Source organism: Nerophis ophidion, linkage group LG01 (genome assembly GCF_033978795.1).
Source record: "Nerophis ophidion isolate RoL-2023_Sa linkage group LG01, RoL_Noph_v1.0, whole genome shotgun sequence".
Taxonomy (NCBI): Eukaryota; Metazoa; Chordata; class Actinopteri; order Syngnathiformes; family Syngnathidae; genus Nerophis; species Nerophis ophidion.
In genome coordinates this window covers 8,207,825-8,231,695 of record NC_084611.1, presented here as the reverse complement: position 1 = coordinate 8,231,695, position 23,871 = coordinate 8,207,825, and the positions used below count along the sequence as shown (strand labels likewise).

Here is a 23,871-nt window from a genome sequence, read left to right as displayed (position 1 = left end):
TTTGACGGGCGATTTTTTTTTTAGTTTGTCATTAAAACAACAGAGCTCTACCGTCATATAGAAGATCTTTGACTAGCGTTTGTGCAGTAGGTTGTTAAAGACAGCAATGTACTCTTGTCATATGGAGGCTCTTTGACTAGCATTTCGGCCGTAGAACCTTACAAATAGCAGAGCACTCCTGTCATATAAAAAAATCTGTGACTAGCATTTTTGCATAATTAATTCTAAACAACAGCACAGTTTTACCGTCATATAAATATATATTTCAGTCGGTCCTTAAAAACAGCAGTGTGCTTCTGTCATATAGAGGATCTTTGATTGCATTTTTTTCAGTGGGTCATTAAAAACAGCATTTGTTCTGTCAAATCTAAAATTCTTGACTGGCGATTTTTTTATTTGGTCATTAAAACAACAGAGCTCTACCGTCATATAGAGGATCTTTGACTCGCGTTTGTGCAGTAGGTTGTTCAAGACAGCAAACTACTCCTGTCATATGGAAGATCTTTGACTAGCGTTTCGTTCGTAGAACCTTACAACTAGCACTCTACCGTCATATAGAGGATCTTTGACTAGCGTCTGCGTAATAGGTCCTTAAAAACAGCAGAGCAATGACATAGAGGATCTTTGACTAGCATTTCGTTCGTAGAACCTTACAAATAGCAGTGCTCCAATCCGTGAATAGCCTTCTTTCATAATTAACTCTTAACAACAGCACAGCTCTACTGTCATATAAATATTCTTCTCAGTAGATCCTTAAAAACAGCGAAAGGGCTTCTGTCGTACAGAGGATCTTTGACTGCATTTTTTTCAGTGGGTCATTAAAAACAGCATTTGTTCTGTCAAACATAATTTTTGACTGGCTATTTTTTTTAGTTCGTCATTAAAACAACAGAGCTTTACCGTCATATAGAGGATCTTTGACTAGCGTCTGCGTAATAGATCCTTAAAAACAGCAGAGCAATGACATAGAGGATCTTTGACTAGCATTTTGTTCGTAGAACCTTACAAATAGCAGTGCTCCAATCCGTGAATAGCCTTCTTTCATAATTAACTCTTAACAACAGCAGAGCTCTACCGTCATATAAATATTTTTCTCAGTAGATCCTTAAAAACAGCGAAAGGGCTTCTGTCACACAGAGGATCTTTGACTGCATTTTTTTCCAGTGGGTCATTAAAAACAGCATTTGTTCTGTCAAACATAAGATTTTTGACTGGCGATTTTTTTTAAGTTGGTCATTAAAACAACAGAGCTCTACCGTCATATAGAGGATCTTTGACTAGCGTCTGCGTAATAGATCCTTAAAAACAGCAGAGCAATGACATAGAGGATCTTTGACTAGCATTTTGTTCGTAGAACCTTACAAATAGCAGTGCTCCAATCCGTGAATAGCCTTCTTTCATAATTAACTCTTAACAACAGCACAGCTCTACTGTCATATAAATATTTTTCTCAGTAGATCCTTAAAAACAGCGAAAGGGCTTCTGTCACACAGAGGATCTTTGACTGCATTTTTGTCCAGTGGGTCATTAAAAACAGCATTTGTTCTGTCAAACATAAGATTTTTGACTGGCGATTTTTTTGTTGTTGGTCATTAAAACAACAGAGCTCTACCGTCATATAGAGGATCTTTGACTAGCGTCTGCGTAATAGATCCTTAAAAACAGCAGAGCAATGACATAGAGGATCTTTGACTAGCATTTTGTTCGTAGAACCTTACAAATAGCAGAGTGCTCCTGTCATATAAAAGATCTGTGACTAGCATTTTTGCATAATTAACTCTTAACAACAGCAGAACTCTACTGTCATATAAATAGTTTTTTCAGTAGTTCCTTAAAAACAGCGAAAGGGCTTCTGTCATACAGAGGATCTTTGACTGCATTTTTTTTCAGTGGGTCATTAAAAACAGCATTTGTTCTGTCAAACATAAGATTTTTGACTGGCTATTTTTTTTAGTTGGTAATTAAAATAACAGAGCTCTGCCGTCATATAGAGGATCTTTGACTAGCGTCTGCATAATAGGTCCTTAAAAACAGCAGAGCAATGACAGAGAAGATCTTTGACAGTGTATTTGAAGCAGGTTCTATAGAGGATCTTTGACAAGCATTTCTGCAGTAGATCCTACTGTTTTTTGCATATTGGGTCCTTCAAACAGCAGAGTCCTTAAAAACAGCACAGCGCCGTTGTCTGAGGGAAGCTCGTACTGTCATATAAATGATCTTTGACCAACGTTTCCGCATCATAAGTCTGAGTTCTGTCGTCATATGTCCTGCTTCCCTGGAGAGAATCTTTGACGAGCGTTTTTGCAGTAGATCCTTAACAACAGCCCCATTATGTATGTCGTATCTCACATCAGTTTGTCTATTCACTTGGAGAGGAAGACACTACACCGCATGCTCATGATTTCACTCCCAAAACCCCTTGGCCTTGAACCCGCCCCGTACCGTACCGTTTTCCGCCGCCCTGCGCAGGTTGTCCAGCATGACGTCGTAGTGGCTGCGGCACAGGACCCTGCCCTCCACCAGGCCAAACTCCTCCCCCGTGGACAGCTGCCGCTTACAGGAGAAGCAGGCGAAGCAGGCCAGGTGGTAGACGCTGCCCCGGGCACGCCGGACCCAGTCGCTGGCATACACCTGGCGGCCACACTGGCCACACTTGGTGCCGAACCTACTGTGAGGAAGCAGGAAGTACTTAACCCACACACGACTCGCTTAGCCGACACGTATTTTCATGCAGATAAAGTTTACAAGTGTTGTTGAAAACTATGAGGGGCCGTTAGGGACAATATTTAGTATTACCTCTTACATACACTACTGAAATGCTCTCACATAAACAACTGACATTTTTTTCTCTCACACACACTACTGAAGCACTCTAATACACACTACTGAAACACTCTTATATATACTACTGAAACACTCTTATACACACTACTGAAATGCTCTAATACACACTACTGAAACACTCTAATATACACTACTGAAATGCTCTCATATAAACAACTGAAATGTTTTTCTCTCACACACACTACTGAAACACTCTTATACACACTACTGAAATGCTCTCATATAAACAACTGAAATGTTTTTCTCTCAAACACGCTACTGAAACATTCTTATACACACTACTGAAACAATAATACACACTACTGAAATGCTCTCTCATAAACAACTGAAATGTTTTTCTCTCACACACACTACTGAAACACTCGTATAAACACTGCTGAAACACTCTAATACACACTACTGAAATGCTCTCTCATAAACAACTGAAATGTTTTTCTCTCACAAACACTACTGAAACACTCTTATACACACTACTGAAAGGCTCTCACATAAACAACTGAAATGTTTTTTCTCACACACTACTGAAACATTCTTATACACACTACTGAAATGCTCTCACATTAACAACTAAAATGTTTTTCTCTCACTCACACTACTGAAACACTCTTATACACACTACTGAAACACTTTTATACACACTACTGAAACACTCTAATACACACTACTGAAATGCTCTCACATAAACAGCTGAAATGTTTTTCTCTCACACACACTACTGAAACACTCGTATAAACACTGCTGAAACACTCTAATACACACTACTGAAAGACTCTCACATAAACAACTGAAATGTTTTTCTCTCACACACTACTGAAACACTCTTATACACACTACTGAAACACTTATATACAATACTGAAATGCTCTCTCATAAACAACTGAAATGTTTTTCTCTCATACACACTACTGAAACACTCTTATACACACTACTGAAATGCTCTCGCATAAGTGTCAAAGCGCTTTGAGTACCTTGAAGGTAGAAAAGCGCTATACAAGTACAACCCATTTATCATAAACAACTGAAATGATTTTCTCTCACACACTACTGAAACACTCTTAAACGCACGACTGAAATGCTCTCTAATAAACAACTGAAATGTTTTTCTCTCACACACACACTACTGAAGCACTCTTATACACACTCCTGAAATGCTCTCTCATAAACAACTGAATTTTTTCTCTCTCTCACACACACTACTGAAGCACTCTTATACGCACTACTGAAACACTCGTATACACACTACTGAAATGCTCTCTCATAAACAACTGAAATATTTTTCTCTCACACACACTACTGAAAAATTCATATACACACTACTGAAACACTCTAATACACACTACTGAAATGCTCTCACTTAAACAACTGAAATGTTTTTCTCTCACACACTACTGAAACACTCTTATACACACTACTGAAACACTCAAATACACACTACTGAAATGCTCTCACATAAACAACTAAAATGTTTTTCTCTCACACACACTACTGAAGCACTCTTATACACACTACTGAAACACTCTAATACACACTCCTGAAATGCTCTCACATAAACAACTGAAAAGTTTTTATCTCACACATACAACTGAAACACTCATATGCACACTACTGAAACACTCTTATACACACTACTGAAAGGCTCTCACATAAACAACTGAAATGTTTTTTTCTCACACACTACTGAAACATTCTTATACACACTACTGAAATACTCAAATACACACTACTGAAATGCTCTCACATAAACAACTAAAATGTTTGTCTCTCACACACACTACTGAAACACTCTTATTCACACTACTGAAACACTCTTATACACAATACTGAAATGCTCTCTCATAAACAACTGAAATGTTTTTCTCTCACACACTACGAAACACTCTTATACACACTACTGAAATGCTCTCACATAAACAACTGAAATGTTTTTCTCTCACACACTACTCAATCAATGTTTATCAATCAATGTTTACTTATATAGCCCTAAATCACTAGTGTCTCAAAGGGCTGCACAAACCACAACAAAAACCACTACGACATTCTCGGTAGGCCCACATAAGGGCAAGGAAAACTCACACCCAGTGGGACGTCGGTGAAAATTATGACTATGAGAACCTTGGAGAGGACGAAAGCAATGGATGTAGGGACCTCCCGAATAAATGGTGGCACACATGGGCTGTGCCTTAGAGCGTAGGTTGGAACTGTAACCGAGTGTACAGCCCAATACGTCTCTCCTCATGAGTAAAATTACCCTCTGTCGCTGCCTGATTCCTTGCTTCTTGTCTTGTTTAATAGATGTCATCAGTGTTTGAACCTGGGGCGGTATAGCTCAGTTGGCAGAGCGGCCGCGCCAGCAAGCCGGGGGCCGCAGGCTCGACCCCCACCCCCGCCACCCCAGCCACCGCCACCCGCTCCCAGTGCCACCCACGCCGGTCCAAATGCAACCCGACACTGGGCTTCACTATGCAAAGCGCCCTGAGTCACCAGAGAAAAGCGCCACATAAATATAATTCAATTCAATTCAATCTGACACTAGCATAAACTTGCCGGTGTTAACATGTCAAGTGTGAGGATATATTTGTTCAAAACATTAATATCTCGCTCATTCACTTATGTCAGCACGTCTGTGATACAACAGCATTTAAGAGATGCGATGCCGGACATCTGGAGGCATCTACCCCGCTAGCTAGCTAACAAGCGTGAGAGCAAGTTTTGTGAAAAAAACATTTTACTCAAAAGTCAGCCAGCTAAACTTTGTAATTCAAGTAATTTTTAAATTAGTTTTAATTTGCGATGCCATAAAAAAAAACTTTTACGAGAACACACACACACCAATGAGTAGGTATCAAAAGATTAAACATACAATCTAATAAACAGCCAACAATTTAAGAGTGAATCAAAGATAAAATTCCACACTTTGAGTCTTGCTGACACTGCCAAGAGTTAATCAGTTATCAATATATTAGTATGCAGCTTTCGAAACATCACTAAATCATTTTGTTTTTTGATAAAGTTTGATTTTTTTGTTTTCATTGCCGCTATTTTGACTGTTTTTATTACGTAAACAAGGTTGATTGTTTCTTGTTAGCACTTTTCTTTCTTTTACAAACCCTGTTTCCATATGAGTTGGGAAACCGTGCCAGATGCAAACACAAACAGAACACAATGATCCGCAAATAAACCCCAACCCACACTCAGTTGAACACGCCACAAAGACAACACACCCGATGCCCAAACTCATAAACCCCATTTTCTTTTTGCAAATAATAATTAACTTAGAATTTCATGGCTGCAACACGTGCCAAAGTAGTTGGGAAAGGGCATGTTCACCACTGTGTTACATCACCTTTTCTTTTAACAACACTTAATAAACGTTTAGGAACTGAAACACTCTTAAACACAATACTGAAATGCTACTGAAATGCTCTCTCATAAACAACTGAAATGTGTTTCTCTGTCACACACACACTACTGAAGCACTCTTATACACACTACTGAAACATTCGTATACACACTACTGAAATGCTCTCACATAAACAACTAAAAATGTTTTTTTCTCACACACTACTGAAACACTCTTATACACACGACTGAAACGCTCTTATACACACTACTGAAATGCCCTCTCATAAACAACTAAAATGTTTTTCTCTCACACACAACACTGAAACACTCTTATACACACTACTGAAATTCCCTCTCATAAACAACTAAAATGTTTTTCTCACACACACATTACTGAAGCACTCTTATACACAACACTTATGAAACACTCTTATACACACTACTGAAATGCTCTCTCATAAACAACTGTAATGTTTTTCTCTCACACACACACACACACACACACACTACTGAAGCACTCTTATACACACTACTGAAACACGTGTATACACACTACTGAAACACTCTAATACACACTACTGAAATGCTCTCACATACTCAAGATGGCGGCGCCCTGCTCGGCTGAGGCTGCAGAGGCTCTTGGTAGTAATAGAACATTTTGGCAAATCTACCCGTAAATTACAATATAACCTGGTCCCAAAAAAGCTCAGCAGCGCATGAACTTTTTGCGTCTAAGTCTAAACAACTAAAATGTTTTTCTCTCACACACACTACTGAAACACTCTTATACACACTACTGAAATGCTCTCACATAAACAACTGAAATGTTTTTCTCTCACACACTACTGAAGCACTCTTATAGATACTACTGAAACACTCTTATACACACCACTGAAACACTCTAATACACTACTGAAATGCTCTCACATTAACAATTGAAAAGTTTTTCTCTCACACACACTACTGAAGCACTCTTATACACACTACTGAAACACCCTTATACACAATACTGAAACACTCTAATACACACTACTGAAAAGCTCTCACATAAACAACTGAAATGTTTTTCTCTCACACACACTACTGAAGCACTCTTATACACACTACTGAAACACTCTAATACACACTACTGCAATGCTCTCACATAAACAACTAAAATGTTTTTCTCTCACACACACTATACTGAAACACTCTTATACACACTACTGAAATGCTCTACAATGAACAACTGAAATATTTTTCTCTCACACACTACTGAAGCACTCTTATACACACTACTGAAACACTCTTATAGACACTACTGAAACACTCTAATACACACTCCTGAAATGCTCTCACATAAACAACTGAAAAGTTTTTATCTCACACACTACTGAAACACTCTTATACACACTACTGAAAGACTCCAATACACACTACTGAAATGCTCTCACATAAACAACTGAAATGTTTTCTCTCTCACACACTACTGAAGCACTCTTATACACACTAATGAAACACTCTTACACACACTACTGAAACACTCTAATACACACTCCTAAAATGCTCTCACATAAACAACTGAAAAGTTTTTATCTCACACACACTACTGAAACACTAATACACACTACTGAAATGCTCTCACATAAACAACTGAAATGTTTTTCCCTCACAAACACCGCTGAAACACTCTTATACACACTACTGAAAGGCTCTCACATAAACAACTAAAAAGTTTTTTTCTCACACACTAGTGAAACACTCTTATACACACTACTGAAACACTCTTATACACACTACTGAAATGTTCTCTCATAAACAACTGAAATGTTTTTCTCTCACACACACCACTGAAGCACTCTTATACACACTACTGAAATGCTCTCTCATAAACAACTGAAATATTTTTCTCTCACACACTACTGAAGCACTCTTATACACTACTGAAACACTCTTATACACACTACTGAAATGCTCTCACATAAACAACTGAAATGTTTTTCTCTCACACACACTACTGTGTAAAACACAATCTAGACTGGGCTACTAAGGGGGCCCAGTCTGGATTGGGAAAAACCCTCCATAGCAAAGCACATATACATATTACAACGTACATTACAACTTACATTCATATGACATGAACCTAAAAATACAGCACTTCAGCTGTCCTCTTATAGGATGTTTCACCACTTAAATGTTAAAGCAAATCCTGCACTTAAGCATCTTCAGAATGGATCTGACTATCATTTAAATGGTAAACGGGTTATACTTGTACAGGGCTTTTCTACCTTCAAGGTACTCAAAGCGCTTTGACACTATTTCCACATTCACCCATTCACACACACATTCACACACTGATGGAGGGAGCTGCCATGCAAGCCCTTAACCAGCACCCATCAGGGGCAAGGGTGAAGTGTCTTGCTCAGGACACAACGGACGTGACGAGGTTGGTCAGGGATCAATAAAGTACTTTCTATTCTATTATATTCTATATATCACTAAGCTTCAGAACTCTGTAGTGAAAAGCTCCTTCCGCGTCTGTGGAAACGCTTCCCGCCCACACTGCGACCCCAAAAAGGGAATAAGCGGTAGAAAATGGATGGATGGATGGGTTTTCCTACTCAACGCCTGCCCCAAGATGCAGAGAGCATCTTGGGGTTCGTCGCAAACTAGCTCTGACAGCGACAGGTGATCAGATAACAAGGCCCAGATGGGCCGTCTACGCACCTGTCGCTGATTTCCAGGCCGGTCTTGTCACGCCCTAGTTCGCTGCAGGCCCGCAGGCCACGTCCCCCTCCACAGTTAGCTCCAGAATAACAATGTTATTACAAAGAATTAGGGACCTATTATGTTCTAGAAATGTAGGTCAGCGTTGAAAATTTTTTGGGGGCTATCTCAGCCAAACAGGTTCCCGACCCCTGCTTTAAACGGTTATCAATGCTTATTTCCGGAAACAAAAAAATAAAAATAAATGACAGAAATAATCAGAACGGACTTTTGCATCAAACATTAACGATAAAGTACACTTTTTGTTTTATTTTATTTGATATGACAAACAGCGGCCCCTGAGTCCCCCCCCCAAAAAGGGAATAAGCGGTAGAAAATGGATGGATGGACAAAAGCGAAAGTTCCTACCTGAAGTAGTCCAGCTTGCAGTAGATGTCTTTGTTCTTGACGTAGCAGCTGCTGTGCCGACGCAGTGAAGTTCTGCACACGCAACATTGCAGGCAGCTCAGGTGCCAGTTCAGCTCGTTCACCTGCGCGCGCACACATCGCCCCCCCCCCTGCCCTTATTGATCAAGCAATAAGCGCGTGGCCGCCGTCGTCGTGATCAATCATCAATAATGACCTTGAGCAGGTATCTGTCGGCGATGATGGTGCCGCAGCTGGCGCACTGCTTCTTGTCGGCCGCCCCCGCCGGGGAGCACAGGCAGGCGGCCTGCGGAGAGCCGCACACCCCGGCCTCCTGCTTCACCTCCGGCTTAGACTGCGGCGGAAGGTCGGCGTCCCCGCGCGGAGCGAAATGGATTGTTTCAGAAACGATTAGAAATGAAGTAAGAAATAGTCAAATGAATGCGAGGATAATGACAGAATAAAAGGCATCGCATATAATTGATGTCATTTTAAAAATACATAAAATATATGGATGTTATTTTTTTTTATATATAAATATGAATATATAAGCTTTAGCCTTCCTCTTATGTTCATCTTAAATCAGCTGTAAAATACACTAAAAACTATTATCTATCATCCAATTTGTTGGTTACCTCGTTAGGTTTCCTTATCCATGAAAATGTTGGTTTTAATATTTTTTTGTGTGGGCCATTGGGCCTTTTTTTTTTTGGCAGTATACCCCCCTCAATTGAAAAAAAAACTGGTAAAACGAACCTCAAGAGAATCGTATAAATTAAAAAAAAAAGGTTGTGTTACCTGACCATTACTGAAGGGTATTAGAACACATCTCTTAAATAAATATGTTTTATTTTTATTTTTTTCATTTTAATCATTTTAACATAGTAACAACTGAATTGACTTCAAATGTCTTAGTTTTTAAATGCATAAAAGAACCACATACATTTTGTTTGTTTTTGTACTGGATAACAAAATAAAATGAGGATCCACTAAAGCTCACATGATTGGGAGAGGAGCTGGCCGGCTCTACTTAGTGCTGTATAGTCTTGTTTTTTATAACTGGGTCGAAACCGACCCTAACCACACCAATGTCATAATTTCAACCAGAGCATTTTATAATTTAGTGAAACAAAAAAAAAACAAGTTTTATTTTGTTGAAATAGAGGTTCCTGACAAAGTCAAAAAGCCTTGATGCATAAAAATAAATGTATGTGGTTCTTTTATGCATTTAAAAACGAAAACGCGAGGTTAAATGTCTTCTTTTTTAAATCGATAATACGTTTTAAAGATCACCAGACAATATATTATCTAAAATGCAAATTGTTGGCTAAATTCATTTGGAATTAATTTCATTTCAGGCTTCAAAACATGTTCATTTTACAGAATAAGAACAATAGAAATTAAAGCTGCGAGCAGCGTTGGTCGGGTCCGCCTTTGGCCGCTGCCGAGCCCTGGTTTAAGTCAGACCTACATAGAGGTCTTGGTTTCATGTCTCTACGACATTCCCAACAGAAGTTACAAGCAGTTTTTTCTGTGTTTTTTTCCTAGGGGGCGCTGGAGTGCAATTTTGACTTTTGGGGTTTGGTTTTTCATTAGATGGCAATTTTTGCCAGTCCTGATGCGTGTGTAAAATTTGGTGAGTTTTGAAGCATGTTAAGGGGGTCAAATTACAGATCTGCGTTTCTGGATGTTGTTGATAAATGGCTTTCGCTTGGCATAGTAGAGATTTAAATTGCACTTTGAAGCATTTTAAGGGGGTCAAATTATAGTTTAAAGAGGCAAAAATGACATTTTTTAGGAAACTTTGCATAGGGGTTCTTTGAAGGCGCGTAAAATCCAAACCGGAGCAGTAATCAAAACTTTGTTGGACCACTTTAATCAAAAGGGTCCAATCTCTCTCCTGTGCGAGTTTGAAGCCGAAACAACAAACGCACTGGGAGGAGTTTTGATTTGAAAAAGGTGACGGGTTTTTACAAAACTTTTATTTTGAAGGGGCAATTTTTAACTTCCTGTTGATTTCTGCCGAAGGATGTCAATGGACTCCTATGGAGTCCTTTGTCATAGGCAGGGCGGACCCTAATAAATGTAGGTGGTAAATATTAATATCAGAATACAGCGGATAGGATTGAGAAGTTTATTGGCGTCTTAAAGAATTGAATCCATGTAATGCTTTTAAAAAGAAACATAGATCATGGGTAACACAAGGCATATTGACAGAGCTTAACCCATTGTTACTATAACAATCTACAAGATTAATATAGGTTGCCTCTCTCTCTTCCCTTTCATCTTTTGGTATTCCTTTTGTCACACCTATGGATCATGTTTTGTTTTGTCATGTAATGTTTTTGATTTAGGACGTCCAGTCACGTTTTGCACGTCCTAGTTTTGTTCGCTACCACGCCGACTCATTAGTTTTCACCTGTCACGTCCCTGTTCTCAGCCTCACACCTGTTTTCACTAATGATCAGAACTATTTAAGTCACTTCGTCCTGGGATCTTCACATGCGCACGCACCCTACCCATGCTGTGCCTCCTTCAAGTCCTTATCCATAGTTTTTTTTTTTGGAGTTATGCCATCGTGCTAGTTTTGTTTATAGTTTATCATATTCATGCCACCGTGCAAGTGTTTTTGTTTCACGTTTGTACTGTTTAGCCAAGTTTCTACCTCCTCGTGAGCGCCCTTTGTTTGTTTACTTTTTATTATAGTGTTTAAATACAAAAAAAAAACATGTACCTGAATTCCCGCTGCGTCCAAGCCAAGTTATGACACCTTTTTTTTTGTTATTATCTTTCTAGCTATCATTATGTATACGTATTGATACATTTGAACAACTGTATTGTTGATAATAGAGGTAAACTATTGCTTTTGTTCATGATCAATTGCGCTTTTTCTATTGGTATTTGTATTGCTCCAGTTTTAGTGAAAAAACGCTCATTGTCATTACTATATTGTTTATTTGCTATCGCCTTTACGATCATATTTGTACAAACTGTATGTGCTGGTTGTACTCTTTCAAACTATATTTTTCAAGCTTTTTGTCAAATTTCAAGATGAATTAAAGCTGCAAGCAGCGTTGGTCGGGTCCGCCTTTGGCTGCTCCGCTTCGGCTGCTGCCCCCGCGACTGAAGCCCTGGTCTTAGTCAGACCAACATAGAGGTCTTTGTTTCATGTCTCTACGACATTCTTAAAGGAAGTTACAAGCAGTTTTGTCTGGAAAAAGGTGACGGCTTTTTATAAAACTTTTATTTTGAAGGGGTAATTGCCAACTTCCTGTTGATTTTAACTGAAAGATGCCAATTATCAAAATGTAGGTCTAAGTGAGACCTACATTGAGGTTTTTGTTTCATGTCTGTCCGACATTCCTACCAGAAGTTACAAGAAGTTTTATCTGTTTCCTCTTCCTAGGAGCAGTTTTTTCTGTGTTTTATTCAAAAATTACAATAGAGCGCAATTTTGAGTTTTAAGGTTTGGTTTTCTCACTAGATCGCAATTTCTGCCAGTCCTGATGTGTGTGCCAAGTTTGGTGAGTTTTGAAGCATTTTAAGGGGGTCAAATTACAGCTCAAAGAGGCAAAAATAGCATTTTTTGCAAAAATGTTGCTTTGAATGAGTTTTTGCAAAATTTCTGTTCATTTTGGGTATAGAAGTTTTTTATTGGAAATGTAGGTCTAAGTCAGACCTACACAGAGGTTTTTGTTTCATGTCTCTACGACATGCCTAACGGAAGTTACAAACAGTCTGTTTTTTTTTCTTCCTAGGGGGCGCTAGCGCGCAATTTTGATTTTTCTGGTTTGGCTGCCTAATAAGTTGGGAAGGCATGAAAGACCGACGTGTGTGTCAAATTTGGTGAGTTTTGAAGGATGTTAAGGGGGTGAAATTGGGGTGCGACGGTGCGGAAGAAAGAAAGAAAGAATAATAATAATAATAATAAAACGGACGAGTTTCAATAGGGTCCTTGCCTATGGCAAAGGACTCCTGTGGAGTCCTTTGCCATAGGTAGGGCGGACCCTAAAAATATATCAGAACCGTTTTTAAAGAATATGTTTTTACCCTAGCAGACATCATTTTGGTCCGGAATATCAGCGTTACGTCACAAAAACTCTTTCAAAGTATGTTTTACATGCTTTTTGTCAAATCTGAGGTTCAAAATATTGAAAAAGAACCAAATATTCAACCTGTTAGACATCATTTAGGTTCAGAATGTTTGAGTTATGTCAGATATTTTGTCTTAAAAGCTGCCTGATCATGTCTTTTCTATTGTTGTTGTTGTATTTGCTGTTGTTGTTTTTGTTTCTCTGTCTAATCCCCCCTCTTATCCCCACAATTTCCCCCTCTGTCTTCCTTTTTTTTCTCTTTCTATCCCCTCGGCTGCACCAAATGATAATATAAATACATTTAATAAAGTCACATTCAAATAAGGCAACAATAGAAGTATCCTACACTTCTCTTTTTGTAAAGTCAATCTAAACAGCCGATACGGGCATCTGCATCAACTATATGATATGCCTGAGAAGCTGGACAGGACAAAAAAAAATAAAAAATAAAAAAGCAAAAAGCCAAATGCTCCATTAGCTATTCATCACATTTGATACGTTCAATAATAAAATATACACAACCTGTAACATGTATGTAAAGAATTGAGTTAAAAAAAAGGATAAATGATGGACATATACACAATATACATGCCGGGTGATTGGAAAAACAATATTTACACAGTAAAAATATGATAATAAAAAAGGACTTTTTCCACGTTGTAGTTAAATTTAGGCTTTAAATGGATTATATCGTTTCAATGTTTTGTTTTGCATTTTTGGCAATACTCTAACATCACCACAATAAAGGTCATTTAGCTTTAAAATGTGTTCTATTGTCGCAAAAATATACACATTTTGATATTTTTCATACATTTAGAAAATGATTATCAGCACAATTGTTGCAAAAATATACTTTTTTGATGTCTTTTTTATACAATTTGGAAATAGTTTTCTCCACAATAAAGGTAATTTATTGCTATGAAATGTATTGTTTCACAAATACACAGTTTTGATATTTTTCATTAATTTTGAAAATGGTTATCACTACAATTAAGATAATTTATATATTGCTATAAAATATATTGTTGCAAAAACATAATTTTTTAATGTTTTTTATACATTTTGAAAATAGTTTTCACCACAATAAAAGTAATGTATTGCTATAAAATATGTTGTTGCAAAAATATACTTTATCGATATTTTTCATTCTTTTTGAAAATGGTTATCATTGCAATAAAGCTATTTTATAGCTATACAATATCCATCCATTTGTTTCCTACCGCTTGTCCCTTTTTGGTTGCAAAAATATACTTTTTTGATGGTTTTTTTTATACATTTTGAAAATAGTTTTCACCACAATAAAGGCAATAAAATGTATTGTTGCAGAAATACATTCTTTGATGTTTTTTTATACATTTTGAAAATGGTTATCAATACAATAAAGCTAAATTATAGCTATAAAATATATTGTTGCAAAAATATACGTTTTCAATATTTTTCATACCTTTTGAAAATGTTATCATTACAATAAAGCTATTTTATAGCTATAAAATATCCATCCATCCATCCATCCATTTTCTACCGCTTGTCCCTTTTTGGTTGCAAAAATATACTTTTTTGATGTTTTTTTTATACATTTTGAAAATAGTTTTCACCACAATAAAGGCAATGTATAGCTATAAAATGTATTGTTGCAAAAATATATTTTTTGATGTTGTTTTATACATTTTGAAAATGGCTATCAACACAATAAAGCTAATTTATAGCTATAAAATATTGTGTTGCAAAAGTATACGTTTTCAATATTTTTCATACCTTTTGAAAATGGTTATCATTACAATAAAGCTATTTTATAGCTATAAAATATCCATCCATCCATCCATTTTCTACCGATTGTCCCTTTTTTGTTGCAAAAATATCCTTTTTTTAATTTTTTTTTTATACATTTTGAAAAAAAAAAATCACCACAATAAAGGCAATTTATAGCTATGAAATTTATTGTTGCAAAAATATATTTTTTTATGTTTTTTTTTATAAAATATACTTTTTTGATATTTTTCATACCTTTTGAAAATGGTTATCACAAGCTGATTAATAGCTATAAAATATATTGTTGCAAAAATATACATTTTCAATCTTTTTCATACCTTTTGAAAATGGTTATCATTACAATAAAGCTATTTTATAGCTATAAAATATCCATCCATCCATCCATCCATTTCCTACCGCTATTCCCTTTTTTGTTGCAAACATATCCTTTTTTGATGTTTTTTTTATACATTTTGAAAAACAAAGTCACCACAATAAAGCAAATTTATAGCTATGAAATTTATTGTTGCAAAAATATATTTTTGAATGTTTTTTTTATACATTTTGAAAATAGTTTTCACCCCAATAAAGGTAATTTTCATGTATTAAAATATATTGTTGCAAAAATATAATTTTGGGATATTTTTCGTACATTTTGAAAATGGTTATCACCACAATGCAGCTAATTTATAGGTATAAAATATATTGTGGCAAAAATGTACTTTTTGGATATTTTTCATACATTTTGAAAATGGTTATCACAAGCTGATTAATAGGTATAAAATATATTGTTGCGAAAATATACTTTTCTGATGTTTTTCATACATTTCGAAAATGGTTATCACAAGCTGATTAATAGCCATAAAATATATTGTTGCAAAACTATACTATTTTGATGTTTTTCATACATTTTGAAAATAGTTAACATTACAATAAAGCTGATTTATAGCCATGAAATATATTGTTGCAAAAATATACTTTTTTGATATTTTTTTCATACATTTTGAAAATGGTTATCACCACAATAAAGCTAATTTACAGCTACAAAATATATTGTTGCATAAATAGACTTTTTTGATATTTTTCATACCTTTCGAAAATAGTTATCATTACAATAAAGCTAATTTATAGCAATAAAATATATTGTTGCAAAAAATATTTTTTGGGTATTTTTTTACACATTGTGAAAATAGTTTTCACCACATTAAAGGTAATTTATTGCTATAAAATGTATTACTGCAAAAACATACTGTTTTGATACTTCTCATACATTTTGAAAATGGTTATTACAATAAAGCCTTTTTATAGCTACGAAATATATTGTTGCAAAAATATACTTTTTACATTTTGAAAATGGTTATCACCACAATAAAGCTAATTCATAGCTACAAAATATATTGTTGCATAAATACATTTTTTGGACATTTTTCATACCTTTCGAAAATAATTATCATTACAATAAAGCTAATTTATAGCAATACAATATATTGTTGCAATAAATAATTTTTTTGTATTTTTTTTACACATTTTAAAGATAGTTTTCACCACATTAAAGGTAATTTATTGCTATAAAATGTATTACTGCTAAAACATACTGTTTTGATATTTCTCAAGTGGTTATTATTACATTAAAGCCTTTTTATAGGTAAAAAATATATTGTTGCAAAAATATACTTTTTTGATATGTTTTACACATTTCGAAAATGGTTATCACCAAAATAAAGCTCATTTATAGCCACAAAACATTTGATATTGATGCAAAAATTTACACAATTGATGTTTTTTAAACATTTTGTAAATGATGATGAGTACAGTCAAGCAATTTGTTGCAAAAATAAACACATTTTCTATTTATACATTTGATAACTATAACCAGGGGCGCCGCTAGGGATTTTGGGCCCCATGAAAATAATCTTTACAGGGCCCCCAACACATCATTTCATATCATTTAATCATCATTAGGGCCCCCTTTTTCGGCGCCCCTGACTATAACATAAAGCAGACTCTGTATTTCCTATTAAACTCAAACGATATTATCAACATTTTCTACCGCTTGTCCCTTTCGGGGTTGCAGGGCTGCTGGAGCCTATCCCAGCTGCCATAATAAAACAGGTCATTTGTTTTACTTCAATATTTATGTGACTGAAATAAAGGCTTCAAATCGAAGTATTATTCCATTATATTGAAAGGTTTATTTCAAAATGAACTAAGATTAAGATTGTTCATTCTTTAAAAAGAATGCTCATGTTTTACAAAACCATTAACAAAAATAAAAAGATGTTTAAAAATAATGATGCATTATTATCACAAAAATAAAGCGGATTTAACTGCTTTAAAATATTTTGCATACTATTTTAATTATTATTATAAATAATAATTGTTGGGTCCATGTCGTATAATACTAACATACACTTTGTGATATATTAATATATTTTAATATATGCATTCGGATATATTTCCAATAGTAATCCCTAACCAAAACCAACAGTAGAACTTGTTATTTTTCCTCCCATATTTGATGTTTGCATGATAGTAATTGTAATTTCTCTCAGCAAATGTAAAACAATGGCATGCATGCGTGCAAGGAATGCAAAGGTGAAATGACTCACCATGTTTTGGAAGTTGGATGCTGCCTAAATGTAACGCCGAGACCGTGCAGCTCACTTTGCACGTCGCACATCTCCACTTCCGGCCCCGCCAAAATAACACCTTCTAGCAATCTCTCCCGCATTTAAAGCCTGCGGGCCACACAAGACAATGTGCTGCAATTAGAGGGGGAACCGAGCAAAGTATATGATCGATCAGGGTGATATTCCAATGCAATCAAAGAGAAATCCACTAAACGTGTAATTAGCCTCGGAGTGAAGAAAAAAAAAAAAAACACACAACAAAAAAAAAATAAAAACCTGCAGCAACAAGAGTGTCAATTTCATCTGCCAATCAACGCCGAGCCGAGAGGCTTCAAAAGCGGTTAATAGCTCATTTCAATAGATGCATAATCGAAAGTCGACCACATCTCCAAAAAGTGAAGATGCTTCCAAATGGAGATTAGTCCATTCAGCGCAGACAATGTCAGCAAAGTGGGGCCTCGGCTTCACGCAGAAAGGAGCCTGATTGTCTTTTTTACCCCCGTTTTTAAGCACGCCATGATTACTGCTGCACACACACACACACACACACACACACACACACACACACACACACACACACACACACACACACACACACACACACACGCACACACGCACACACGCACACACGCACGCACGCACACGCACGGGCTACATTTCAGGCGTTACGTTGTCCTTCATTTGCAATGAAGGACAATGCAAGAGTCGCCTAATGAGCACATATACATACATACTTACATATACTATACAGTACACACACACACACACACACACACACACACACACGTATATATATATATATATATATATATATACATACATATATACTATACAGTGCATATATACATACGTATATATACTATACACAGTACACATATACACATACATATATATAACATACAGCACACATATACATATATACATACATATATATACTATAAAGTACACATATGCATATATACATGAATATATACTGTATACTATTCAGTACACATATACTATACAGTTCACATACACATATATACATACATATATACTGTATACATGTACATATATACATACATATATGCTATACAGCACAGATACACACATATACATACTGTATATATACTATACAGTACACATACACATACTGTATACACATACATATATACTATGCCGTACACATACGCATGCTGTATACACATACATATATATACTATACAGTACACATATACATATATACATACATATATATATACTATACAGTACACATATACATATATATACTATAAAGTACACATATACATATATACATGCATGTATACTATTCAGTACACATATACATACATATATACTATACAGTACACATACACATATATACATACATATATACTGTATACATGTACATATATACATACAGATATACTATACAGTACACATACACATATATACATACATATATACTGTATACATGTACATATATACATACATATATACTATACAATACAGATACACATATACATACTGTATATATACTATACAGTACACATACACATACTGTATACACATACATATATACTATACAGTACAGATACACATATACATACTGTATATATACTATACAGTACACATACACATACTGTATACACATACATATATACTATACAGTACACATATACATATACACATATATATAATATAAAGTACACATATACATATATACATGCATATATACCGTATACTATTCAGTACACATATACATACATATATACTATACAGTACACATACACATATATACATACATATATACTGTATACTATACTGTACACTTATACATACACTATACAGTACACATATACATATACACATACATATATGTACTATACGGTACACATACACATATATACATACATATACTATACAGTACACATGTACATATATACTACACAGTACACATATATATACTATAAAGTACACATATACATATACACATACATATATATACTATACAGTACACATATACATATATACATACATATATACTATACAGTACACACACATATATATATATATATATACAGTACACATATACTTATATAGATGCTAAACAGTACTCATATACATACATATATACTATAAAGTAGACATATACATACATACATACACACATATATATACTATACAGTACACATATACTTATATATATGCTATACATACATATATACTATAAAGTAAACATATATATATATATATATATATATATTATAACCTACGTCATGTCAACAGTGGTCTCACGCAGCTACAGCCGTTGCTTGCATTTCTACCAAAGAAAAACAACAAAAATGAAAGTGAATTGGCTGTTCCTCCAATGAAAGAAATACTTCCAAAAGTTCCAAAAGTGGATATTTTTTTCAAGGTGAGAGCGTGTCTTCTTCTCAAAGCAGGGAAGTGATCCTCCACTTGAGGTCGACGCCCACTCAGGACGGGATGACGCGCCCCCTCCTTCAGGGCCTCCCTTTTAGGCTTTAAAGGTGGCTTTTTAATCACGTTTCATCAGTCCCCCTAAAGTGTGGGGGCCCCAAAACATCTCAGAAAAAAAGTTGTTTTTAAAGTACTCACTAAATGCACAGTTGTGCGTTTTGTTAAGCTGGCATGGAGAAGTTTTTTCCGGTTTATTTTGGGTAAACACGCCATTTATGCACAATTTTTGGTCTTAATTTGTGCGCTTTAAAATACATAAAAATATTTAATGAATGGTGATCGTTTTGCTCTCGTCTCACGCCGTGGACTACTTACCGCGCGCTACTGCACACGTAGCTGGCATTTTGTTATATGGAGGGGCCCCAATGACTGGGTTTGCCTTGGGCCCCAAAGTGACAAAAATGTTTGGTGGTGGTCAGCAGCCATGTTGGCGTATTATAGTGACTCACTCAATGGACAGTTGTGTGTTTGGTCAAGCTGGCGATGGATGGATGGACGTTTTTCCCGTTTATTTCGGGTAAACACGGCATTTATGCACATTTCAAGCGTCAAAGTCACATCAACCTTACTCTCTTGGCTTCCGTCTGCTCCAACGTGCTCACTTCCATAACCAGCAGTTCATCCTCCCTATTTTCAGCTTCAAAAAGATAAGAAAATTCTCCATATCGATTAGGAACAACGGAATGAAAGTTGAAAACGTGCTCCGGCAGAGGTTTATGTTTAAAGGTCGCCGATTCGCTCATTTTGCTGTCAATCAAAAAGGGATTCGACCTCGGACAGATCGTCCAATCATCACGCAGCCCACTTTCTATACACTTCCAGAGAGGCTTGTCAGGCTTGCCCCTGACAGTTTGTCTATGTTTTAGTATTTTCCTCTGCACTTGTCTGGTTCCTCCTCAGTGTGTTTAGTATTTCCTGTCCTTAGTTCCTGTCTAGTGCTCTTATGTTGTCAGCTTCCTGTCTTGTTCCCTGAGTGCTGTGTTCCCCTTTAGCTGCGGCTGATTGGCATCTGGCCACACCTGTTGCCAATCAGCCGGCTCCCTATTTGTACCTCCTTTGTCTTGTGTCAGTTGCTGGATCAATGTATTGTCATTTGTATTGTCTTGTCGGTGTCACGTCTAGTCACTCTTGTGATGTTTTATTGCTCCTGTCGCGTCGTACCTTGTCTTCGCAGCGTAGCGGTAAGCTACATTCAGTTGATGTTTGTAGCTTACTGTTTTTTTGTTCCCTGCTTCCGTTTTATTTTTCATTATACAAGTACGACTTCTGTTTGCCTGTTCGCTACCCGCTAGCCTCCACGCTAAGCTCCTGTTCGTTATTCTCTAGCTCCCAGGCTAGCTCCTTTTGTTTGATTACCCGCCTCGTGCGCGCTTTGTGTTTGTAACCTTTTGGTTTTGTTTTTGTCTTAGTATTTAATTAAATCCTGTTTTCACATTCCATGCCTGCCTCCATCTCTGCATCTTGGGGTTCGTCACCAAAAAACCGTGACAAGGCTGAGCGTCCAATGGCCGTTGCTCCCTCATTGAAGTAAATGGATGCTCAAAAGTCGAACGCATTCTAGCACGTATTTAGTCGATGGAACGTAAACATAAAAGTACACGTTTGACCGCTTTTCCCCAACATTTTAGGGGAAGTTGAGTTTCCTTTGCAGTCTTTAAGCAATATTACAGTGAAAAGTTGCATACTTCCTGGTGGGAAAAAGATGCCATGGACATTTTTTTAGAGGGATTTATTCACCTTGGGAAGATATTGAAGTCTTGCTAGTAAGACTTGTTTGTCACTTTTCACTTCCTGTGCTTAGAACGTCCCGAGACTTTTACTGAATTGGGGCCTAATGGCCGCTTACGTGGACACTTATACTGCCATCTGGTGGTGTCAGAAGAGTATAACATACAATGAAATTTGGGGGGAAAAAAGTGTAAAAAAATAAGAATTAGCATGTCACTAATCATGAAGTACACGTTTGTGTACGTATGGACTAAGTGCATCATATCAAAATATGATTCTTAGTTTTTATTCTAAGTAGGGTCCATCCATTCATTTTCTACTGCCTGTCCCTTTAGGGGTGGCGGGGGGTGCTGGAGCCTATCTCAGCTGCATTCGGGCAGAAGGCGGAGTACACCCTGGACAAGTCACCACCTCATCGCAGTTGAGTAGCAAAGAGAAATAAAAAAAAAAGCATGTAAACAAACAGCTTGGGCCTTAAGAGATTTCAAGGACATTTATTACACACGCCTAGCTTGCATGCTATTGTGTGCTTAACTGTTGTGTAGCTGCTAGCGCCTAGTAGCCTAAGCCATGTCTTATTGGAGGACGTTTAGATGCTAACTGGGTGCCTAAAGTAAACAGGTAAACACGCTGCCTGTATCCGACCTTACTTTACATCAGATATATTACCCGCAAGCTGATATAGTCCGATACTAGGCTTTTTTTTTGCTGATATCGGACAAATATCGGACTAATTTCAGACCGCACGGCCTAAATGAAGGTGTTATTTACATCAGTCTGCTCTAACGTGCTCACTTCATTAACCAGCAGTTCATCCTCCCTATATTCAGCTTCAAAAAGATAACAAAATGCTCCACATCAACTCGGAACAATGTTAATGTTATATGAAAAAAAGAATATGAAAAAAACTAAATTATGAAGTTTTCTTACCTGCTGCTGATTTTCTCCCAGCTCATTTTTGTTATGGCTGAAGTGCGGAGAAAAGCAGCGGCAGAGCGAGCGATAGCGAGAGAGAGAGAGAGAGTGATTCATGATGATGTCCGTCAGCGCTCCGACGTTCCAGCGGGCCGGCCCGGCGCCCAGTCACCGAAGGGGGATGACGGACGCGCGAGGGGGAAATGTTTTGGGGAAGGAGGCGGCGAGGGCCAAAAAGCAACACAGGCCGCTCTTATCTCGTTTCCGCCGAAGTGCGCGCGGGAGTCCTTCCTTCTGTGTCTTCGAAGTTTATATTTAATGCAGAGTAGTGGGCCTCGGGCTTTAGTTCTTCTTGGCCTTTCCTTGTTGTGTGAGGCGGGCCTCAAGTTGCCACGGCAACAGCGATGGTTTCCAGCAAAATTGCAGGACCAGGTTTGGCCAACAAAATCCCGTGGATGCCGATTTTCATTTCAGTGTTGAAGTTTGACATCCAATAATAGTTCCATCCTCCGCCTTTTTCAGTCATGTGTCCTGTTTATCAGTATCAACTTGGCCACACATCTTAAAGTCAAGTCTGGAAAAAGGGGTTCTTTGCCTTTTTTCTCCTGGAGGTTGGACTTTCCCACTACACAGAGGGGCCCGGGGCCCACTCCAATATTAACTCTGAGGTACTCGTCTTAATCTTCATTTCTGTCCTATTCAATAATCGCCCATAGACATTCACACATGTCCTTTTCTACACCAAAATTCATCTATTTATTGTGTGAATGCTCTCTTCTTCTTCTTCTTTTTCTTCTTCTTCTATTTATTGCGTTAATTCTTCTTCTTCTATTTATTGTGTGAATTCTTATTCTTCTTCTTATTTGTCTTCTTCTTCTATTTATTGTGTCATTTCTTCTTCTTCTTTGTCTTCTTCTATTTATTGTGTCAATTCTTCTTCTTCTTCTTGTTCTTTTTCTATTTATTGTGTCAATTCTTCTTCTTTTTCTTTTTCT

The 23,871-nt window shown here is 36.6% G+C and overlaps 1 protein-coding gene across 5 annotated transcripts in view; it reads right to left on the bottom strand.

The window, feature by feature from the left end:
* Positions 1–23,356, bottom strand: part of LOC133557176 (LIM/homeobox protein Lhx6-like) — a 35,095-nt gene extending 11,739 nt beyond the window's left edge. Inside the window, exons 1-4 of one of the 5 annotated variants that reach the window (XM_061907479.1) lie at positions 17,750–17,891; positions 9,515–9,652; positions 9,301–9,422; positions 2,448–2,668 (exon numbers count right to left, since the gene is read on the bottom strand). In XM_061907479.1, the coding sequence (XP_061763463.1) occupies positions 2,448–2,668; positions 9,301–9,422; positions 9,515–9,652; positions 17,750–17,752 (484 nt within the window). In that variant the 5' untranslated portion in view covers positions 17,753–17,891. Of the gene's footprint in view, positions 1–2,447; positions 2,669–9,300; positions 9,423–9,514; positions 9,653–17,749; positions 18,265–20,025; positions 20,183–22,891 lie in introns of those variants that run through there. The other 4 variants (XM_061907559.1, XM_061907801.1, XM_061907642.1 and 1 more) reach the window with 4 other exon arrangements.
* Positions 23,357–23,871: the final 515 nt, after the last annotated feature.